The sequence below is a fragment of the Eutrema salsugineum genome, unplaced genomic scaffold (genome assembly GCF_000478725.1).
Source record: "Eutrema salsugineum unplaced genomic scaffold, Eutsalg1_0 scaffold_8, whole genome shotgun sequence".
Classification (NCBI taxonomy): Eukaryota; Viridiplantae; Streptophyta; class Magnoliopsida; order Brassicales; family Brassicaceae; genus Eutrema; species Eutrema salsugineum.
The window spans coordinates 3489833-3512042 of NW_006256414.1; the positions used below are offsets into that span (position 1 = coordinate 3489833).

Consider the following 22210-nt stretch of genomic DNA (forward strand, 5'->3'; position numbering starts at 1 on the left):
ACCATCATCACACTCTCTTCCTCAACAGCTTTCCCAGAAACTAAACCTTTCATGTATCGCTTAAGAGCTGGTATCATCTGAACGACATCAATAAGGGGAAATTTCACAGTTAAATCCTTCAGCATCTCCCTGCATTTTGCTTCTTCTAAGTTTTTTCGAGACTTCTTAGGAGGACCTGGGTATAGGACCTTAGGTGTATAAGCTCTTGCTAGAGGACTAGCTGGAGCAGTCGGCCGGAGCAGGTGCTCCATCGTCTCTTCTTTTTCAAGAGCAGGTGCTTCGTGGCCCGGAGCAGATGCTCCAGATAAAAAAGCATGCTCTATCGTCTTTTCTACGCCAAATGCAGGTGCTCCTCCTTGGAGCAGTTGCTCCACGACCTTCACCTTTCTTTTCTCTGACTGGTGGTGCTGCAGCATGTAGTGTCTTTCCACTCCTCAGCTCAATTGCATTCACAAAATCATTCATGGGATTTTCTCCCTTTCTCAGAATAGTTCCATGTGCTCTCTTCACAGCTTCAGCAGTCTGAGCTACTTGGACATTCAGGTTTTTCACATGAGTCCACACTGTCTCATACTTGCCATTACTCTAGCTATTAGCTATCTAGGAACTGTATCAACCTTGACACATATAAACCGGTTATAGACACATATATAATCAAACCTTAGCATCTTCTCTTCTGATCCCCTCACCAGAGCTTGCCTCGGATGGAAAATGAAGAGTCCTACGTTTTGGCTAGCGGTGGTTGGGTTTCTAATAACGAGCTACGATTTAATGAAAAACGTTAAAGGGAGTATGATTTACTGAATCGTGTTCGTTATCGTGGTTTTTTTGTTTAGAAACACTCAAGTTACAACCTTTCCTCACACCCCTCTCGGAGACTCGAACTACAACTACTTCACAAAAGTCGTTGACTTTCACAAGATCCACTCAACATTAGGAGCTATAAGCTTCACATAGTATTAGGATATTCTATTTCTATGTATACATTTAGTGAATATTCATTTTTCTTGTCCTAGGTTAACGATTGTAACTGTATAAATACAGATCTTATGACCCTAAGTAATGCAAGAGAAAATCTCCCAAATCTAATTTTTCATGAGATCAGAGATTATGATCTGAAAGACCTAGTTTTTTTTCTTTGACGGTGCAAGTCTCTCGACAAGTGCTCGTCTCTCACGATTTCAAATTTTTTTTTCTTTCACCTCTGTTTCTCGACTCTGAAACAGAGCTCTCTGCGTCTCGGCGGCGTCTTCTTATCAATAGTGATTCACGATGGCTATTGTTCCAGCAGAAGCCACATACAAGACAATCTCGCCTTTTGTTCTCACGTCAGGCGATAATCCCGGTGCTATAATTTCACAGCCGCTTCTCAACGGCTTGAGTTACGATGAATGGGCTCGGAATCTACATATGTCTCTTAGCTCAAGAAAGAAATTCGGGTTTTTGGATGGGAGCATTCCAAAACCAAAAGATGGCGATGCAAAACTAGAAGATTGGACAGCAAATAACCACATTCTCCTTGGTTGGATTAAACTCATAATCGAACCGCATCTTCGCTCTTCCATCTCTACTTAAGAAGTTGCAAAGCATTTATGGGAAATTATTAAGAAACAATTCTTGGTTTAGAGTGGTGCTCGTCTCCAACAACTTTGGAACTCTTTAGCTACTTGCAAGCAAAACGGATCTTCTGTTGATGATTAGTTTGGTCGATTAACCAAAATCTGGGATGTGATTGAGGAGTGTATGAGCACTAAACGATGTACGTGTGGAAAGTGCGAGTGCGATCTCAACACAACGCACAACAAGGAGAAAGAGATTCTTCATGGAGTCATTTGATCTCAAGGGTGTGCCATCTCTCCTCTTCTGGATTTGGATACGGTATACCAGAAGATTTTGCAAAACAAAACTGTTCGTATAAACGCAACTACAGAGGTTCCAGTCATGGGATTTGCTTCACAAGCTTCTCCTGCTTCTCGACAAACACAAGTGTGGACTCAGGATGTTTCTCGACAGGATTTCAGAGGTGGGTTTAACAATCGTGATCCATCTCGACCCTGTACGATATGTGGGAAGGTGGGACATGAAGCGAACTCATGTTTCAAGGTCATCGGTTATCCCGAATGGTGGCTAGAGAAGACACATGGCAGAGGTGGTGGCAGGGGTACTTCGTCTACTCCTCTAAGACGTGGTCGTGGGGTTCCTCGCGCAAACAGCACACAGATACCTTCTGCAAATTCTGCTGCAATGGGATCGAATACCTTGATCACAGATAGCAATCGACTTGGTTTAGCAGGCCTATCTGATGAGCAGTTGAGTGTTGTGCAGCGGATGATCAATGCTGGTAAATCTGCTGCAAATTCAGTGGGTAAGAACATTTATACTTTGTGGATTTTAGACAATAGGAGCCACACACCACATGACTGGACGTATTGATTTGTTGACCGATACCCGTGATATCTCTCCTTTCGCGGTGGTCTTATCAGCTGGTTCGGATGCATATGCATCAAAACAGGGGACTGTTCATTTTACCTCCGGCTTATCTTTACAGAATGTTTTTATATCGAAGGATTTCACACAAACTTGATCTCCATTGGCCAGCTTGTGACGGATAATTTTTTGGTTGGACAAGCTACTGATAAGCTGATGCTGATTGGAGCGGGTGAACGAGAGGGAGAGGGACTATACCGGTTTTATGGCATAGAAGCAATGGCAGTGTTTCAAACGAGTATTCCTGAGGATATGGTTTTTTGGCATCATCGTTTAGGTTATCCTACGTTTCAGATTACTGGCATTGTCTCTGGAGTTAGTAGTATTTCTAGTAGTACGGAGATTTTACTTAAAAAGTGTGATGTATGTCTTAGAGCTAAACAAACTCGACAAAGTTTTTCAGAAAGTTTGAATAATGCAAAAGCACCTTTTGATTTAATACACGTTGATTTGTGGGGACCTTATCACACAACAGCTTTCTGTGGCTCGAGATATTTTCTAACGATTGTGGACGATTATTCTTGAGCTGTGTGGCTCTACCTTCTCACGGATAAGAATTTGGTTTCACAACAGATACGTAATTTCATTATAATGATTGACCTACAGTTCACCACCAAGTTTAAAACCATACGAATTGATAATGGATTGAATTTTTGTGTCTTACAGCCTTTTTTTGGGAACACGACATTCATCATGAGACGTCCTGCGTTCATACACCACAACAGAATGGTCGTGTTGAGCGAAAGCATAGACACATTTTAAATGCAGCCCAAGCCTTTCGATTTCAGGCAAACCTTCTGATTGAGTATTGGGAGAATGTATCCCTCGGCCCTCCTTCAGAATAAAACACCTTCTGAAATGCTATATTGTTACCCTCCCGGTTACAAACACATACGTGTTTTCGGGTGTCTTGCATATGCTCACAATCTTGATCACAAAGGAGACAAGTTTGCTTCACGAAGTAGCAGATATGTGTTCTTGGGTTACCCTTATGGAAAAAAGGGCTGGAGATTGTACGACTTGGAACGCCATATAATTTTTACATCCTGTGATGTTGTTTTTCACGAGACAGAGTTTCCGTTTGTTCACTATGACTCTGTGGTGATTTCAAATGACAATGTGCTTCCTTCTCCAATGACGAATACTCTAGTTGACGATGAACCATCACACGTTTTTAAATGACAAATGACTCTGCTGGTTCGTCTACTTCTGTGGTCTCACATATTCCTTCTGACAATGATGATGATCCTGATCCCCAGGCTCCTGTCGTTGTTCCCACTACTGTTCCTACTCTCGATAATAATCCGGACCCACCCATTGATCAGACAGAAGAAAAACTCGGTAAGGGTCATCGTACTAAGATCCAAAGTGTAAAACTTTGTAATTATGTTGTTGATACTATTTTGGGTGTCCCTCCCACTCTCTCCACTCAAATTCACCCCCTCCTCAGTCATCCTCAGGTTCGCTTTATCCTATATCTAATTATGTTTCTATTGATCGCACTACAAGAAAAACACCGTTTTACAACGGCCAAAATCGTCGTAAGTTTTTGTAATACCCCTATTACGACGAACTAGCAACGGTTTCCAAATCGTCGTAAACGCATCGTCGTAAAAGATAATTCATTGTAAAATCATCATATAATCTACAACGGTTTATATTCGTCATAACATCGACGTAAAAAGATCGTCGTAAACGCGTCGTAGGGCTTACGACGACTTTACATCGATTTGCCTCGATTTGGTTTACAGCTTAACCGTTGTAAAGTCGTAGTTAAAAACTGACGTAGGATCGTCGTATAATATACGATGCAAGTTTCGTCGTAATTCAATCGGAAAAATTTGTTTTCTATTCGTCGTTAAACCGTCGTAAAACTCGGACGTATATTCGTCATATTAGACGTCGTATAGTATACGACGAATAATTGGTCGTAATTTGGTCCTAAGAGTTACGACGAATGTACGACGAATTAATAAATTAATAATAAATATATTACGACGATTATACGATGTTTTTTAATAAATGAAATTAAAAAAAAAAATTTAATCCGAATTAAAATTTAAATTAGAAAAAGAAATAATTTACAATTTAAATTTTAATTAAAATTCAAAATAAAAAATTATAATAATTACAAAAAAAAACCAAAGATCTAATTCTAAACTAATGTCGATCCCTTCATCGTCCTGCTCCCAACATGTTCTTTGCCGGGTCTTCGGTTGGAGGCTTTAGGCGCCTGATCCGCGGGTCTTCGGTTGGAGGCTTCCGGCGCCTGATCCCCGGTTCTAAGAGGATCAACCCCGAGAGACCGGAACATCTCCTCGTCCGTCTGCACCGGTGGTTGCCTCCTAGAAGATGAAGCAGATGACCCGACAACTCCAGCTGCCCGCAATCTGTCCAACTGCGCCATGAGCACCGGGTTGTCGGCCCCCATAATCTCGAAGAGACTGTACAACTGGTAGATCTTCGTCTCATACTGGGTCCGCATCTGATGAATCTCCTGGCGGATAAGCGGATTCGCTGCCCGGACATGACCAGTCGCCGTAGCGACTGGGGTATCACGGATAGATCCCATCCCTAAGACCAGGCCCTTCTTCTTAGGGGCAACCTGAAAATATGTAGAAAAATTATGTAAAAAAGTACAATATAACGTTAAAATTACACTAAATAGGAAAAATAATACACTTACCTCTTCAAAGATCTGGATATCTCCGCCACCGTCGGGGTGGATTGGACCGAGCTACCTCCAGGAGACGTCGGAGGCGCCTGCTGAGTGAGCTGCGTATACTGATCCTCGATCCGCGCACAGGCAGCGTTGTAGATCTCTTCCGCCCGAGGATCTGTGAATTCGCCGTTCCTCTTTTTATGGGTCTCGGCGAAGACCTTCGTCATCGGAGGAAGTTCTCCCCCGTTTTCTTCGACCTACAAAATCAAAATGAAATTATTAATAAGACAAATAAGAGTTAATTATTTAAAAACAAAAACTCATTAATTAAAATTTACCATCATAAGTCGTCTCCTGACGAAAGGAATCTGACCGGAAGTGTGTAGGACGTTTTTTCGATTTCCCGCATCGTCAGTAGCGTTCCTGAAAAATATAGTAATTGGATTTGTAAATAATTAAACCTATATATTATTATAATTTAAACACATATTTTAATTTAATCTAAATATAAAAATACCTGGATGTGGAACACTTGGCGGCAGTAGTCTGGTTGTGCGGGTTCAACCAATATTGCACCAGACCCTGCCAGACGGTATCGGCCATTGGCGCAGGCTTGGCCTTGTTGCCGTCGATCTCCCACTTCCGCTTCCAGTCGGAAATGAGGCGGAACTTGACCTTCTCTTTGAAGGCCGTCTCCACACGTCGGTGTGCGGAAGTTTCCCAATGCCAGTTTTGCTAGAAAAAAAAACAAAAAGTTAATAATTATTGTAAAAAATAAAAAATAATAATATAAATCGAAATTTTAAAGAAGTACTTATCGCAAAACACTTGAACCAAGTGTCAAAAGTTGCCTGATCCAGGTTCTTCCAGCTGGTATGGGGTTGTAATAAAAACCCCTTGATGATGTCGGCAACGTTACGACCGACCGCGTTGTCGGTCATAAATCTAGTCAGTATAAAATAAAAAAAATTAGTTAGATATTTCAAATTAATTATAAATATTACTCTTTTAAAAAAAATTTGAAAAAAAAAAATCGTACCAAAATGTCCCTGGGGCTCGATCCGGATCGAGTTTGTTCATACTCTCACGACCCGGTTGGCGTAGAAGATCCTGAACCGTAAATTGGGCATACGATACAGCCTGTATCAGGGCTGCGGCTGGTGCTGGGGCTGCTGGCTCGGCTGGTGGTGGTGGAGGCGGTGCAGGCTGTGGTACAACGACCGGTTGTGAAACCGTTTGTTGTGTTCCCGAGGACTCCGGGATGACGGACCCTGTAGCTGAGCCGGACGGAGCCGTACCGTCCGGATCTACCATCTCTCGGTAGTGGAACCTCTTTGTCCGAGGAGCCATTTGAATAATCTACAAAATTAAATGAAATATAATTACTAATTATATAATTTATTTATAGATTCCAGGCCTATCTAAATTCCGAATCTAATTAAATCCCCTAATTATATCTATCTAATGATTAAAATTTAAACGAAATATAAATGAGAATGAAAAAAAAATTTTTAAAAAAACTTACATTTGAGAGGAGGGAAAGGAGGGAGAGCTAGAGAGAGAGAGTTTTTTTGTAGAGAGAGAGAGAAGTGAGGAATGAGCGACGAAGGAGGAAAACTCGCGTCCCTTATATAGATTTTGTGATCGTCGTAAAACCGTCGTAACGTTATGACGATTTTACGACGATTTGGTTGTATAACCATCGTACCAGTGCATGACAGGACACGTGTCTTGTTCACAGCGTTTGAGCATTACGACACTTTTACGACGAATGTTCATTAAATCGTCGTAAAACCGTCGTACCACGCCAACATTTATAACCTCGTACCTCGGATCTGGAGCCAATCCGGAGGCTGATCGTCATCAACGTTACGACGGTTTAATGACGGTTTAACGAACAATCATCGTAAAAACGTCGTAATGTTACGACTCTTGTACGACGGTTTTACGATGTTTTTTAAAAAAGTTATCAAACCTTAAATCTTTCAAAAGGCTGATTGCATAAAGAACTTTGCAAAGCTTATTTTATGCTAACATATAACAATAGGTTCATAACTTTGCATGTATGACGGATTTAGCACATGAGATAATAAATATTGAAATCATCTTATCTAATTTATAACTTTTTACTTAACATTTACAAAAACATGCATGAACTTGTAAATATGTATGTTTTTTTCAAATTTCTGATTTTGATCAGATTGAATACTTTTCATACTCCCTCCGTTTCACAAAGAGTGTCGTTCTAACATTCTTCACACAAATTAAGAAATAAGATACAATGTCTCTTATACCCTTAATAATTTGCAGAAAATGACGCTTGGAATTATATTTATAACAATTTTCTGAATTTATTTTTGAGGTTAAAACTGGTATTTTATGTCAAAATTTACATTTGAATTCTAAAACGACATTCTTTTTGAAAAAAAAAAAATGTCAGAACGACACTCTTTGTGAAACGGAGGGAGTATAAAATAAGATAACCTATCAAAAACATTTGTGAAATATCTAAAAGCCAATCAGATATAAAATATTCAAAATCTTGGATTTCAAGCTTACGACGATTTTACGACGGTTTTGTGAACACGTCGTAAAATCGTCGTAATGGTCGTAAAGTCGTCGTAATACTTAAACCCTATTCATTCAGGGTATAAAACCTAAACTTGGGGTTTAGAGTTTACATAAATCGTCGTAAAACCGTCGTAAAATCGATATTTTTATCATTAAAAAAATTCAAACAAACACCGTTACAAATTACATAGTAACAAACATTCACTAAAAACGTGCATGAAAATCAATCAGATTCATCTTCCTCTATTACTTCGTCACCATCACCGTCGTCTTCCGCCAAATCGTCATCATCAGTTTCGGCAAACTCATCATCATCTTCTTCTTCTGTATCATCGGGAAAATCTTCAACTTGCTTGTTCTGGGGGTCAATTAACATCTCCTCATCAACATCTGGTTCAATCAGATCTACGTAAGTGTCCTGTTGCAGTGGAACATCCTAAACCCCTACAATCTTGCCCGTCGGAGCCACTTTAACTACTGCTAACCATGACATTCCTGTTGATCGAACTCGGGGGTATGGCAGAAATGTTACCTGTTCTGCTTGAGAAGCTAATATAAATGGCTCAAACCTGTTGTACCGTCGTGATTTGTTCACGTCAACAACTCCAAACTTGTTTAGACGTACCCCTCTTCCAACAGTTGGATCAAACCAATCACATTTGAAGAGAACAGTTTTCAGCCGTAACAATCCAGGATACTCCACTTCAATTATTTCCTGCAGAACTCCATAAAAATCTATTTCACCCCTCACACAAACTCCATAGTTAGTTGTCGCCCGCTTTGCACCGTGACGGTCTGTGTGAAAAACATAGTAGTAACTCATGGAACCATGTTGGAAATTCATCCGGATCATTCGGGTCCACCTAATAAGAAAAAAACTTGGTATACCTTAACTGATTCAACTCATGTATGAGTGGCTGCAGAAATACATCGAGAGCTCGCTTCGGATAATTGGGACCTGGAACCAAAATACTTAGGAAAAGAAATTCTCTTTGCATGCACAAATCTGGAGGAAGGTTATAAGGAGTTAGGATTACTGGCCATAATGAATATTGTCTACCAGACATACCAAATGGACTAAAACCATCAGTGCACAGACCAAGATAGACATTCCGTTTGAACTTAGCAAATTCTGAGTATATCATATTGAAGTGTTTCCATGCCTTTGCATCTGATGGATGAACAACTTCTCCATCTACTTGTGTATGTTCTGCATGTCATCTCATTGATGCAGCTGTCCTTTCAGATTGATAAAGCCGTTTTAACCTATCAGTTATAGGGAGATACCACATACGTTGGTACGGTATCCTTTTACGCCCACCAGTTTGCGGCCTGTATCTTGGTTTTTGGCAAAATCGACATTCCTTTAGCTGATCATCATCTTTCCAAAAAATCATACAATTGTCAACACAAAAATCTATCATCTCAGAAGGTAGACCAAGACTAAAAACCAACTTCTGTATTTCATAGTATGTTGCTGCTGCCAAGTTATCCTCCGGTAGATACTCTTTCAGAAGATCAGCCCAATCATCCATGCAAACCTCAGCCAGGTTATGATCTGTTTTAATTGACATCATCCTAGCCGCCAACGATAATTTAGACAGACCTTCTCTACATCTTTCGTAGATTGGCTAATTAGCATTGTCTAACAAATCATAAAATCGTTTGGCATCTACATTAGGTTCCTCAACATCAGTCACCATCTCATGCATCCTATCATGATCTAGACTTTGATCAGATTGATACTGATTAGGCTGATGACCATAATTCGATTCATCAAAATCAACATGACTTTGATAATTACTACTACTACCAGCATTCCCATGAGTATTACTGCCATATCCTTCTCCATGTAGATACCAAACAAAATATTGCGGCATAAACCCTCTATTTAATAAATGTGTCCACACGGTTTTGGTTAGTGTCATTTCAAACAAGGACAAAACATCTTCCCGCTATCTTTCGTTCTCTCCATATTTGTGGCCTGATACATAAATATTTCTAACCCGTTCTTGAATTCTTCTGTCAACGCCCCATCTGAATCTTTACGCATATACATCCAGCTTCTTAGCTCGTATATAGACATCTTGAAATAAACTCAAAATACTATCTCTTTTTATTGATTATACAATAAAAGAGCCGGTCTCTTGTGTCACGTGTAGCCACGTGAATGGAGTAAACCTTTTAATATTATTACTTCTTTTTTTCAAAGAAATAACTACTAATTCGAGTTTACAGCAATGGACAACCCAATATATCAGGATTTACAACACTATACTAAGGTTTAAGAGACCTAAAATGGGTCTCCAGGATGCTGATGCTCTTATGTTTGAATGATGATGTGTTGTGAATGAAAGAAGGAATGAAGATCTATTTATAACAAAATTTCGGACTTTACGATGCTTTTACGACGATTTTTTACATCGCTTTTACATCCAACATTAATATTACGATGATTTTACGTCGATTATGCGATAAAAATATTTCATTGACATTAGTTAGGTAAACATGTTTTAAACGTTCTTCACCTAACTTCTTTGTCGACGTAAAATCGTCGTAACTGTATATCGGCTAAATATCGTCGTATATTCGTTGTAATGTTACATCCAATTAAAGATGATTTTGCAATTAACATCAAATCTCTCTTTATCGATGTATAATCGTCGTAAATCGTCGTAAATTGTACGTCGAAGTTACGATGATATTTTTTTTACGACGTTTTTGACGTAAAATCAACATACAATCGTTGTATGTTTGCGACGATTTTTAAACCGTCGTAACAGACCGTTGGAAAATGATTGTTTTCTTGTAGTGTCGATTTTCCCTTAACCATCGCAATTTTTTGATGGCTTTGACCACAAATATTGAGCCTCGTTCTTTTCAAGAAGCGATGAAACACAAACACTGGGAGAATGTGATGAACTCTGAATATAATTCTCTTGAAGAATTACAAACTTGGCGACTTGAAGATCTGCCTCCCAATAAGAAGGCGCTCGGATGTAAATGGGTATTTACTACTAAGTACCGCTCGGATGGAATGAATGAACGGTATAAAGCGCGCTTTGTAGTTCGTGGTGATCATCAAGAGGAGAGATTTGATTACGATGGGACTTTTGCTCCTGTCGCAATGATGAAAATGGTCTGAATGTTTTTAGATTATGCGGCCAAAAAGAATCATGAAGTCCACCAAATGGACGTTCATAACGCTTTTCTTCACGGTGATTTCCATGATGAATTTTATATGGAAAGTCCACCTGGTTTCCATCCAGACGGTGAAACGAGAGTGTAGTTTCCATCCAGACGGTGAAACGAGAGTGTGTCATCTCCAAAAGTTTTTGTACGGTTTGAAACAAGCCTATCGATGTTGGTTTACAAAGCTTGCTGATGCACTTCTTACTTATGGTTTCACTCAATCCCGTGCTGACTATTTTTTGTTCGTCTACAAGAAGAATGACGTCTCCCTCCGGATCTTGGTGTATGTTGACGATTTAATTATCTCCGGCAACTCCTCTGAAGAATATTTGTCTTTGTGTTTTTGCATGAAAGACCTTGGTACTGTCAAATATTTTCTGGGATTAGAGGTAGCTCGTAGCCCTGCAGGTATTTACATTTGTCAGCGCAAATATGCTACTGACATTGTAGAAGAAATGGGTTTACTTGGTTGTAAATCGGCAGGCACTCCTCTTGATCAGAATCACACGTTAAGTCTGGCTGAGGGTCCTTTACTTGCCGATCTTTGCCGATCGGGAGTTTTCTCGATGTTTAGTGGGATGACTTATTTATCTTGCTGCTATACGACCTGATTTTGCATATACGACCCACGTGCTCTCTCAATTTATGCATGCACCCAAGGAGGCACATTGGCTTGCGGCTTTGAAAGTGGTATGTTACTTCAAGGGTACTCTTGGGAAAAGTATTCTTCTTCGGGCTGAAGCAAAATTTCACGTCAGTGGTTGGTGTGATTCGGACTTGGCTGCTTGTCATTTAACACGAAGATCCATCACAGGTTACATTGTTCAGTTTGGTTCTTCACCTGTCTCGTGGAAATGCCAGAAACAAGATACGGTTTCTCGTTCATCTACAGAAGCTGAGTATCAAGCTATGACCGATATTACCGCAGAGTTTCGGTGGATAAAAGCTTTGCTTCGTGACATGGGTTTTGACCACTCTGAACCAATGTCACTTTTCTGTGACAATAAACCTGCTCTACACATTAGTGTGAATCCAGTTTTCATGAACAAATTAAACACGTCGAAGTGGATTGTCATTTTATATGTGATGATCAATTCACGTCTCCACGAAGGACCAGCTTGCTGATATTTTTACCAAGGCATTAGGGAAGAAAGAATTTGACGTTTTCTTGTCCAATTTGGGAATATCAAATCTATATGCTCCAACTTGAGGGGGTATTAAGATATTCTATATCTATGTATACATTTAGTGTATATTTCTTTTTCTGGTCCTAGGTTAACGATTGTAATTGTATAAATACAGGTCTTATGAGCCTAAGTAATACAAGTGAAAATCTTCCAAATCTAATTTGTCACGGAGTTTAGAAGGAGCGAGGTTAGGGTCGCGTTCGCTACTCTCTTCTACGTATCTCCTTGGCACGACTGGAGTTCTCTACACGATGGCCGAGATCGGAGGCTTCATGGAGGAGGACGGGAAGTTCAAAGGAGAATACACCGCGTATTTAGTCGACGCTGGCTTCTACGTGGTGGGGTCTGCCTTAGGAGTTACAACGACGGCGACTTTCGTGGAGTCATCGGCGGGATTGAAAGAAGGAGGAAAAACGGGGCTAACGGCCGTTATCATCGGAATGTATTTCTTGGCATCGATGTTTTTGACGCCGTTAGTGACTGCCGTGCCTAGGTCGGTGGTGGGGCCCTCGCTAGTGATGGTTGGTGTGATGATGATGGGAGTTGTGAAGATATTAGATGGGGAGAGACTAAAGAAGCCGTAACGGCGTTTGTAACGATCTTGCTTATGCCGTTGACTTATTCCATTGCTAATGGGATTATTGCTGGTACTGGTGTATCCGTGTATACTTTGCGCTAAGCATGTACGACGTTGTCTTGGGATGTGCCACGTACGTGGCTTAACGGGGTTAGGAAACGGGTGATGAAAGAGCATAATCAAGTTTCCTCCGACGCTTCCGTCGAGATCGTATGATTTTGTTGTTGACGGTATTTGACGTCACTGAACCGGTTTAGTGGTGTGAGTGTACCGGAAGTGGTGGAAAGTGTCACATGGCCGGTCGCTGGATGGCCATGCGAAGACCCGTCATGTATGCTTTGATGGGTTTTGTTTAAGTTTCTTTATTTGTTTTTTTCTTTGGTTTTGTTATTTGGTTTTAATTAGTTTTGCGCAGGAGAGAGTAGTGAAGTAACGTTGGATGCATTAGATCATGTTCAATGGAGCAACTATAATGAGATGTTTAAGTATTATTTAATTATTAATTTGAAGTTAAGAACTTTTGTTAAGCATTTTTGATTTTGTAAGCTCCAATGGTAGAATCCTATTAGGGGTGCTTAAATTATTATTTTTAATTGTTTTTTAATAGAAGATAAATTTAATTTCAAATAAAACATAGATAACATAAAATCAACATAAACATAGATGATACAAATACAAATTTAAACAGAAATTTTGAAACTTTTAAATATAAATTTCAGAACATTTTGAAGAAATGAATGTTCAGTTGTTATTTTGATCATGTCCAAATTTGTTCCATATATGCTCTACCAAATCGGTTTGCAATTGATGATGCTGATTTATGTCACGAACTCTAAGATGAGTACTCATCATATTTGCAATATTTGTAGGCATACTTGTGGAATACGTGAGATCGACATTTGAACTTTCGCCTCCTTCACCTTGTTGGAATTCTTCGATATTAAAGTGTCTGTATCCATCTCGCTCGTCTTCTACTATCATATTGTGAAGTATGATACAAGCTCTCATAATCTTTCCAGAAGTCTTCGGAATGATCTTCCGATACCCAATAACAACCCTAGAGTCATCCCTCCAAATCTATCAATCTATCAATATGAGAAAAAAAAAAAGAGAGCACAAAAGTCACCAAAGCTACAAACAAATCAATTGCATGTTCTGATCGGGATGGAAATTTGTAACAATTGAAAGGAGGAACTAGGGTTTACATCGACACGGATGAATCAAATCGATTCGCCGGAGGAAGCCGGAAGGCGGAAGAAGCTGGAAGCCGGATGAATCAGATCGATTCGTCGGAGAGAATAATGTATTTTTTTTTTCCAAGGAGAAGAAGTGAAATTTTTTTTCACGAGGACACAAAAATGTTTTTCCTTTCACACCATCTATCATATTTTGACACCTGTTTCATAAGCAGCAGATCTTAAACCTCTTATTTAAGCGTTGATTCTTTTATTATTGTATTAATTTGATTAATTTTTTTTTAAAAAAAAAACACATAAGCGTTTCCATTGAACATGCTCTTAGCTGCCATGAAAAGTGTGTTGTGATAATTCATGGCTGCTTGTGCATGCATTGTTCGTAGGGTTTTTATGTTTCAACCAAAAGCTTTTCTTTTGTTTTTGTATATTAATGACGTATCCTAACTCGCATTTTGGCTCCTTGTGAATTTGGTTTCAAGTTTCTAGTTATCGTTAAGTAGCGGTATATAATTTAAAGATTGTTGAAAACTGTATTTCGAAATAGTTGTTGTGATTAAATAGAAATGTAAATGGTTGGTGGAAACATGAATAAAGCTGCCGTATGCGATAATCAATAATATTTACCACATCACTAAGCCTTAAGATCTTAAAATGTTCATGCTAATTCTCAAAATTCATACTGCTTGGTACCTACACAAATTTATATCAAAATGGTTATTGGAAGGTTTGAAATAACACAGCAGATGGATTAATTTCAGAGAAGACGACAGTGCAGTCTTCCTAAAATTTTCAAGAGGTCCTTGCAAAATCAAAATTTCACTTGGCAAAAGACACTTCATTCAATTTTTTTTTTAACTTGGCAAAAGACACTTGATTAAAAGTTACTTAGCAAAATTAGATTTGTCGACATCTTCAACATCTCTTGAAAAGTCGTAGAGCATCATTAGTAGTGAGATACCCATTGAGTTTTTCCTGAATAAAATATCATTTTTGTAATGTTATTTGATTTGAGAAACTCACCTAAAATAGTACGAAACTGGCTTAAGTTTTTGTATATATTAGGGTTTCGACATTTTTGTGTCCAGGCATATATATGATTCTAATCAATATAAGTTTTTTGGGTTCTTCTGTATATAAGCGATAGTTTGTCTTTATTAATGAGTAACTCATTGTCTTCTTTGAAGGTTTATGTTCATAGTTATGAAAAAGAAGATCAGTGCTGCAAAAACAAAAACAAAAAGGGTAATATGTGAGCTCAAAATAAGATAAACTATGTACAAAAACAAGGGAACACATAAATGCAATTTGAAACTTACATCCCATAAGTTTTGGTCGAACACTTGAAGATGCACCGGTTGGTGTTATAACTACATAAACAAAGAAAATAATTAGCTTTTCAATTAAAAAATAAGACGAATTTCGAGTAAACCAATTGGTTGCAAAAATTAGTTTCAGATATTAAAAACAGATCCTTTTAAATCATATATAGAATGTGTTGGATTTGGAATTAGATAACTTTATCCATGCTAAATATATACCCTAACTATAAATTCGAATATGCTATAATAATTTTGCATTCTCAATTTGAAATCAATGAAATAAGTTTGAATATGTAGACAAATCCATCGGCACATATTTTTACTTCAAATGAAAAGGAGACAAAAAAAATATGATAATACCAATACAAACCTGAGTCACAGTTTGTGGTAGAATTGTGGTGGTCGCAGATGCAAAGATGCCTAAGCCCTCCACCATCGGTAGATTCGTAGCCACAAGTCCCTGAAGTTGCAACACACGCGCGACAAAAGGCATCACTTCCTTGTAGCTCGTACTTGACTCGTATACCATAAGCCCAATCAGAAGGTCCTCTGAGCTTCAACGGTGCGAGATTGTATGCACTAATGTATCCTTCACACTCCAACTTACTTAGATTAATTGCTTTCACGGATTCAAATCCGACCGCACAGCACATGGGTGGACCCGAACCGGATGATAGACCCAGTTGTCTGTATCCGACCATGTCCCATGCTGAACACGACATGTACTCTTCGCAGCTCATTCCAGAAATGTTGCGGCATGGCAATTTCTTTTCAGGGAAGCCTAAGAATAAGAATGGGAGATTAACTAAATTCAACCGAAATCAGCCGGATATGCATAGGAATAGGCCTGGGCAAAAAACCCGGATCCGAATATTCGAACTGGAACCGAACCGAAATGGAGGTACCGAATCCGAACCAAAATTTTTAAAAATATCCGATGGATCTTAACTCTTATACCCGAAGAACCGGAACCGAGCTAGTACCGAACCGAGAACCGATTGGGTACCCGAATTATCCAAAGTATAATTATATATCCTTCTAAATATTAGTTTTTTTTTGATATTTTTGATATTTGGTATATATTTCTGGTTTTACAGATATATTTTCTTTATTTTTGGGAGTTTTGGGTATATATTTAAGTTTTGATATATATATTTTTGAATTTTTGTTATTAAAAAAGTGTGAGTCGAATAAAAATTTGAAGCAAAAAGATCCAGATCCGATTATTTGAACCGGAACCGAACCGAAATAAAGATACCGAACCCGAACCGAAATTTATAAAAATATCCGATGGATCCTAACTTTCTCTACCCGAAATATCCGGAACCGATTGGCTCCGAACCGAAACCGAACCGAATATCCGAATACCCAGGCCTACATAGGAATGTGTAAATCGAAACCAAAATCTAAAGGTGGTTATAATCGGTTTGGTTTTATTATTATTGTGGTCAGAAATTTCAAGACCATCCTAATCTTGACCACGTGCAAGTGGAGCGATCGGACATGATTCCACCAGTTTTTTTTTTTATCATCAAAAGGATTCATATTAAGTCAAGCCGTGGGTCTACGGAATCGTTACAGGAACAGAGTTTAGGGCCCATTTAGCGAGTCCATCAGCTGGCCCATTGCTCAGCCGGGGAATATGAAATAAAGAAATCGAGTTACAGAGTTTGGTAGCTTCATTTATGTCGTGAAGAACACCATAGATGTCCTTGATGAGATTTCCTTTGTTGATGCCATGGACAAGTTTGAGGGAATCCGTTTGCATGTGAAGGTCTTTGTAGCCATGTTGGATTGCATCCTCCAACGCTGCTCGTAGGGCCAGAGCTTCCGCCATTAAAGGTGAGCAAACAGAGGAATCCGTACCTTGTCCTTGAACAACGAGTCGATCCGAGCTAAGATAGTCCATCCCAATCCTGCCTTCTTATCTGCATGTCGCCAAGCTGCATCCGATTTGCAGATCGTTGCTGAGGCGTTGATCCGATCTGGATTTGAGACTTCCAGGGGATTCGTCGGTTGCGCTTCAGGTGTTAGCTGTGCTGCTCTCCATTCTCTTGCCGCTGATATCGCACGAGATATAGTTTCCATGGAGGAGATGGTTCGATTTTCAAAAATCAGGAGATTCCTTGCCTTCCAGATCTGCCAGCATATCCACGGAAAGATCGGGTCCGATCCAAGTCCACATGGGGGAAGAGAGATCAGGGTCTTCCCAGCGATGAGTCCCGATTTGAAGTCTGCGATGGTGGAGGGGGTCAAAGCTTCTCTAGTAGGTAAGCCATTCCAAACACTAGCTGCAAATGGGCAATAGAAGAAGACGTGTGTGATTGATTTCGGTTCGCCACATCTTTTTCACGCAGGGTCAGTTAAGATGTCTCGTTTCAGTAGGTTCGATCCAACAGGGAGAGCTTCCTGAGTAGCTTTCCAAAGGAAGGTCTTAACTTTTGGAGAGATAGGGCTTGACCAGATGTTGGGAATCCATCTGAAAGATCCTTGATTAGTGCTTGCAGAGGGTAGATGATTATTCTCTGCCATAGAGGTATGATACCCGGATTTTGTAGAGTAGATTCATTTGGGGTCCAGATGAAGACATCTTTTGTGCCTATTTGGCTTGGTTTAATGCTTTGCACCAACTGTGATTCTGCAGGGATCAGAATGTTGATTACTTCTAGGTTCCAAGTCGTGGAGTTGGGATGCATCAGGTCATTCACAGTGAAGTCTTTTGCATACTGCAGAGCTGGGCCATAAGGTCTCTGTTGGTGCGATGATGAGAGCCAGGGGTCATTCCATAGGCTAGTATCTTTGCCATTTCCAATAGCTTTACTGCAATGCTTTGCTAGTAAGTCTCTACCTACCAGAATGCTTGTCCATCCATGTGAGGCAGATTTGGTCTTTGTCACATTCATAAAGGAGTCATATTTGCAGTATTTCCCTTGTAGGACTCGGGCGAGTAGACATTGGGGGGTTTGCAGTATTCGCCAGCTGAGCTTAGCTAGGAGAGAGTCATTGAAGCATTCAACGTCTCTGAAGCCCAGTCCACCATCTTTCTTTGATCGGGTGAGTTTGTTCCATGCTACCCAACTGATTTTTTTCTGATCAGGTTTAGAGTCCCACCAAAAACGAGTTAAAGCCGACTGTATTCTTTTGCATAAACTCGCAGGTAGCTTGAAGCACGACATAGTGTATGAGAAAATGGCTGAGAGGACAGACTTTAGCATCGTGATCTTGCCTGCACTTGACAGAAATTTCGTTGACCAACCAACGGCCTTTTGTCTGATTCTGTCCACTATCAAGGTGAACAAGTCTTTTTTCCTTCTTCCAAAGTATTCGGGGAGACCCAGATACTTCCCCTGACCTCCTTGGTTGGCTATGCCTAAAGTCGTCATGACTCTATCCTTTACTTCCTGTGGTGTACGTCCAAAGAATGTAATGCTTGACTTGTCTTTGTTTATCTTTTGTCCCGAAGCATTTTCATATAGATCTAGGATCTTGACTAACTCCTCACAGCAGCTTGGCTTTGTTTTGCAAAAAACATTGTGTCATCTGCAAAGAGGAGATGATTGATCCTGGGGCTGGCTCGGGATACTCGAATACTGCAGAGGTTGCCTTTGGCCTGGGCCATGTTGCATAGTCCTGATAACACTTCTCCACACAATATGAAGATGAAGGGTGAGAGCGGATCACCTTGTCGGATGCCTCGTTGAGGTAAAACTAAACCTTGAGCTGCTCCGTTAATTAAGTAGGAGTAGGATACAGTCTTGATACATAACATTATCCATTTGTTCCAAGTAGGGTGGAAACCGAGTCGTGTTAGAACTTTCTCGATGAAGTCCCATTCAAGTCTGTCATAGGCTTTGCTCATGTCGGTTTTGACCGCCATGGTGCAGTGTTTCTTAGCCGTAGATCGCTTAAGGTAGTGCATTTTTTCGTGTGTGATCATTACGTTATCCGAGATTGCCCTTCCTGGAACGAATGCTGATTGACTTTTGGATATGATAACAGGGAGGATTGGTTGGAGACGCTTGGTAATGATCTTGGAGAATACCTTGTAACCACATTACAGAGGGCAATAAGCCGATAGTCAGCAACAGCTTTGGCACCTTTCTTCTTCGGAATCAGACGAACATGAGTATGGTTCAGGTCATGAGGGAAGTATCCTTCTCTGAAGTAGTCTTGGATTTCCAAACATAGCTGCTCTTTAATAGTACCCCAGTTAGACTGGAAAAAACTGGCAGAGAAGCAGTCGGGTCCAGGGGCTTTGTCAGGGTGAATTGAGAATAGAGCATTTCGAATTTCCTTCATTGTTGGTATCGTTATTAATTGTTCATTCATCTCATCTGTAATGCAGGGGTGAAGTGCCCTCTCCACCGTATCAGAGGAATCTTGTCATGAGGATGTGAACAGATCCTGAAAGAACATTGATATGGTTTTTGAGATTTCCTCTTCTTGGAAGACTGCATTTCCCTCTCCGTTCTCAATCACCGAGAACCTGTTTAAAGCTCGTCTGCCTTTCGTAATGGAGTGGAAGTATGAAGAGTTCTTTGCCTCCAGTAGGCTTCTTCTTTCTGGTATTCCAGTTGTAGCTCCCCATTTATGTCAGCAATGGTCTGATTATTGCCTTGTGTGTCTGACATGGCCTCCTCCAATCGCCTTTTCCCTTCTACAATTGCTTTTTGGCTATTGTGGTGGTGTTGCTGGTTCCATTTGGATATTGCTTTCCTACAATCGGAGATACGCTGTTGAAGATGTGCTTGAGGTCTTGCATTCCATACCTCAGCAATGATTCCACCAGTTTTAAAACGAAAATTTGCTTATAGATCAGGGTCATATTAATAAAAATAAAAAACAGTAGTTAAGAAACTGAACAAGTTATACAAATGGCATTGGGTTCACTAGTTTAAACCATACCACAATTTAAACCTAAAACCGAATTTTTATGTGCCAAACTAAATCAAATGTAGCAATACTGGACCGAAATATGTCAACAATTCAATTCATTACCATCAAAACCAAGACCAACAGCCAAAACCAACACCAAACCGGAATGAATTTTAGTGTTTGAAATGAAACCTTACTAAATAAACCAAAATTTTCAATTTTTTCTCAAAATTTAAACTATTTATTAATAATATTATGTAATCATCTAATTTTTTAGGCAAAATATGTAATCATATAACAAAATATGATAATATTTAAGTAATTCTTTTGTCGAAAATAAAGCAAGAATACAAAACAAACCAAAACGTAATTATACTCGAGCAAACCGAATTACAAATATGTTTCATTTTGTTTTGGTTTCAATAAACCACAACAAACTGATAAAAACCCAAACCACGTTATAAACCGAAACAAATCAAAAACCTTAAAGAGAAAGAGAAAATAAGTAAAAAATATTAGAACTGCAAAAAGTACTAGTTAAAACAAAGGTATTTCTGTCAAAGGTATAACAACAAAGTGTATCAAGTGGCTATTGAAAGCATGGAGATACCACAAATGATTTATTTAGTTTTATTATCATACATTAGTAACTGCCATAAGTTCATAAATAACTGTTTCAAGGAATTATTTTTTACTGTCAAATAATAATCGAACTCTTAAAACTCTTATTTTCTGGGACATTAAAACCATTGACCAACATTTTAATCTCTTTACGCATTTGCAGTCTTCTGGAGATGCTCTTGTCTATAGTTCTGGATTGAGGTCACCAACTTATCATGAGGCACTTCACATTCTTTCATCACAGTCAGTTCCTGCAGGCGCTCTATCCAGTTGTATAAAGTCGGAGTGTCCACTGGATCAATTATCTCTACACCGAGTGCTTCATGATAAACTTTGTGGGCTCCAAAAGAAGTGAAGATGATTATCTCCAAAAGCCCAACATCATCATTCTCTCTGAGTATTTTGTTTGGGAAATGCTTCTTGAGTCCCTCTTCAAGAACTCTGAGTCTCTCTTGAGCCTCTTCTACAGACTTTGCTAGAGCTTTACCCTCTTGGAACAGAATACGACCAAAGACCTCATACACCTGCAACAAAAAAACAATCATTCCTTTAATAACCATATCAGTGTATAGGATATTCTGATGAGAGATCCGGGAAAACACCTGTTGGATGATGTAGCTGACCCAGAACCGGACCTGGGCCTTTTCATAAGGATCTTCTGGCAAGAGACGAGGAGAGTTCTTCCACGTTTCATCGATGTATTCAAGAATCACTTGTGATTCAGCGAGTGGTTTACCATCATGGACAAGGAGAGGAATCTTTTTGTGAACCGGGTTGAGTTGAATCAGCGAATCCGACTTGTTCTTTAGATCTTCTTCGACATACTTGAAGGGTATACCCTTGAGTTTAAGGGCGATTTCAACCCTCTTCGAGTATGTGCTTGCCCACATCCCATGTAGTGTCACTTTACTCTTCTCTTCCTCCATTCTTTCAAAACTCTGTTTTTTTTTTCTTGTTTTTTTTTACTTTCTCTTACGTACCCAAATTTTTTTGGGATTATGATTTGTGCTTCATTATTTACTCTTATAGAGTTTTAAGACGAGGGTGTCTAGATCTTGTTGTCTTGTTCTTTTGTTCAAAGTTTTGACTTTGAAGTTTTTCCACTTTGAAGTTTGAATTTTCTTTCGTCCAAAGTTTTGTCTTGTTCTTATCTTGTTTTCAACATTTTAATTTGTTTTTTTTTCTCTCATAACTATCACCTTATCTTTTTTTTTTTGTTAAAAGGCCTTCATTAAGATAAAGAGTTTTACAAGAAACAAACAAGAACCAAAACAACCATTAAAAACATAAAGGAACTAGAAAAAGGGGGGGAAGGATCAGATGCCAACAGCATAAGTAAACAGCAACAAGCCAGCCAAAGAAACGCTTAATGTCATCCCGGTGACCAGACACGGAGTAGACGAGGACCGCAGTGGAGTCCCAAATTTCTCAAAGCGATTGCTTTATTCTTCAGAACCACCAACATTCTCTGCAGGATCACTTGAGGCGGACGCGTGGTGCCATGATGGAACCTTTGATTCCTC

General features: G+C 39.4%; 2 protein-coding genes, 1 long non-coding RNA gene and 1 pseudogene across 10 annotated transcripts; 2 read left to right on the top strand and 2 right to left on the bottom strand.

Annotated features, from left to right (window-relative positions):
* The first annotated feature begins 495 nt into the window (after positions 1-495).
* On the top strand, positions 496-12892 carry LOC112087812 (annotated as a pseudogene).
* A 2059-nt stretch (positions 12893-14951) lies between these two features.
* On the bottom strand, positions 14952-16792 carry LOC18009848. Its single transcript, XM_006392019.2, has 4 exons — positions 16771-16792; positions 15562-15996; positions 15189-15239; positions 14952-15091 (listed from the first exon to the last, which is right to left on the bottom strand). Exons 1-4 carry the CDS (start codon positions 16790-16792, stop codon positions 15039-15041), a joined length of 561 nt encoding a protein of 186 aa, XP_006392081.2. The 3' UTR covers positions 14952-15038.
* Positions 16793-16851: 59 nt separating this feature from the next.
* LOC112088983 lies at positions 16852-20044 on the top strand. 8 transcript variants are annotated; one of them, XR_002900800.1, is made up of 7 exons: positions 16853-17461; positions 17549-17727; positions 17836-18027; positions 18128-18893; positions 18981-19101; positions 19191-19454; positions 19537-20044. It is a non-coding gene; the product is annotated as an uncharacterized LOC112088983 (long non-coding RNA). The 8 variants fall into 8 exon arrangements; XR_002900802.1 differs by having other exon boundaries at positions 18128-18614; positions 18696-18893; positions 19191-20044; XR_002900803.1 differs by having other exon boundaries at positions 18128-18482; positions 18655-18893; positions 19191-20044.
* A 592-nt stretch (positions 20045-20636) lies between these two features.
* LOC18010064 (glutathione S-transferase U10) lies at positions 20637-21682 on the bottom strand. Its single transcript, XM_006392020.2, has 2 exons — positions 21290-21682; positions 20637-21211 (listed from the first exon to the last, which is right to left on the bottom strand). The coding sequence occupies exons 1-2, from the start codon at positions 21611-21613 to the stop codon at positions 20837-20839; spliced, it is 699 nt and encodes a 232-aa protein (XP_006392082.1). The 5' UTR covers positions 21614-21682; the 3' UTR covers positions 20637-20836.
* Between the last annotated feature and the right edge of the window lie 528 nt (positions 21683-22210).

What these genes read in the sequence shown, in the direction of transcription:
- LOC18009848 (XM_006392019.2), bottom strand. Translation starts at nt 16,792, where the DNA reads ATGGGCCCTAAACTCTGTTCCT. An exon ending in TACCACAAACTGTGACTCAG is followed by an intron (nt 15,240 to 15,561) that starts GTTTGTATTGGT and finishes TTGTTTATGTAG; the next exon opens with TTATAACACCAACCGGTGCA. An exon ending in TCGACCAAAACTTATGGGAT is followed by an intron (nt 15,092 to 15,188) that starts GTAAGTTTCAAA and finishes TTGTTTTTGCAG; the next exon opens with CACTGATCTTCTTTTTCATA.
- LOC18010064 (XM_006392020.2), bottom strand. Translation starts at nt 21,613, where the DNA reads ATGGAGGAAGAGAAGAGTAAAGTGACACTACATGGGATGTGGGCAAGC. An exon ending in TCAGCTACATCATCCAACAG is followed by an intron (nt 21,212 to 21,289) that starts GTGTTTTCCCGG and finishes TTTTTGTTGCAG; the next exon opens with GTGTATGAGGTCTTTGGTCG.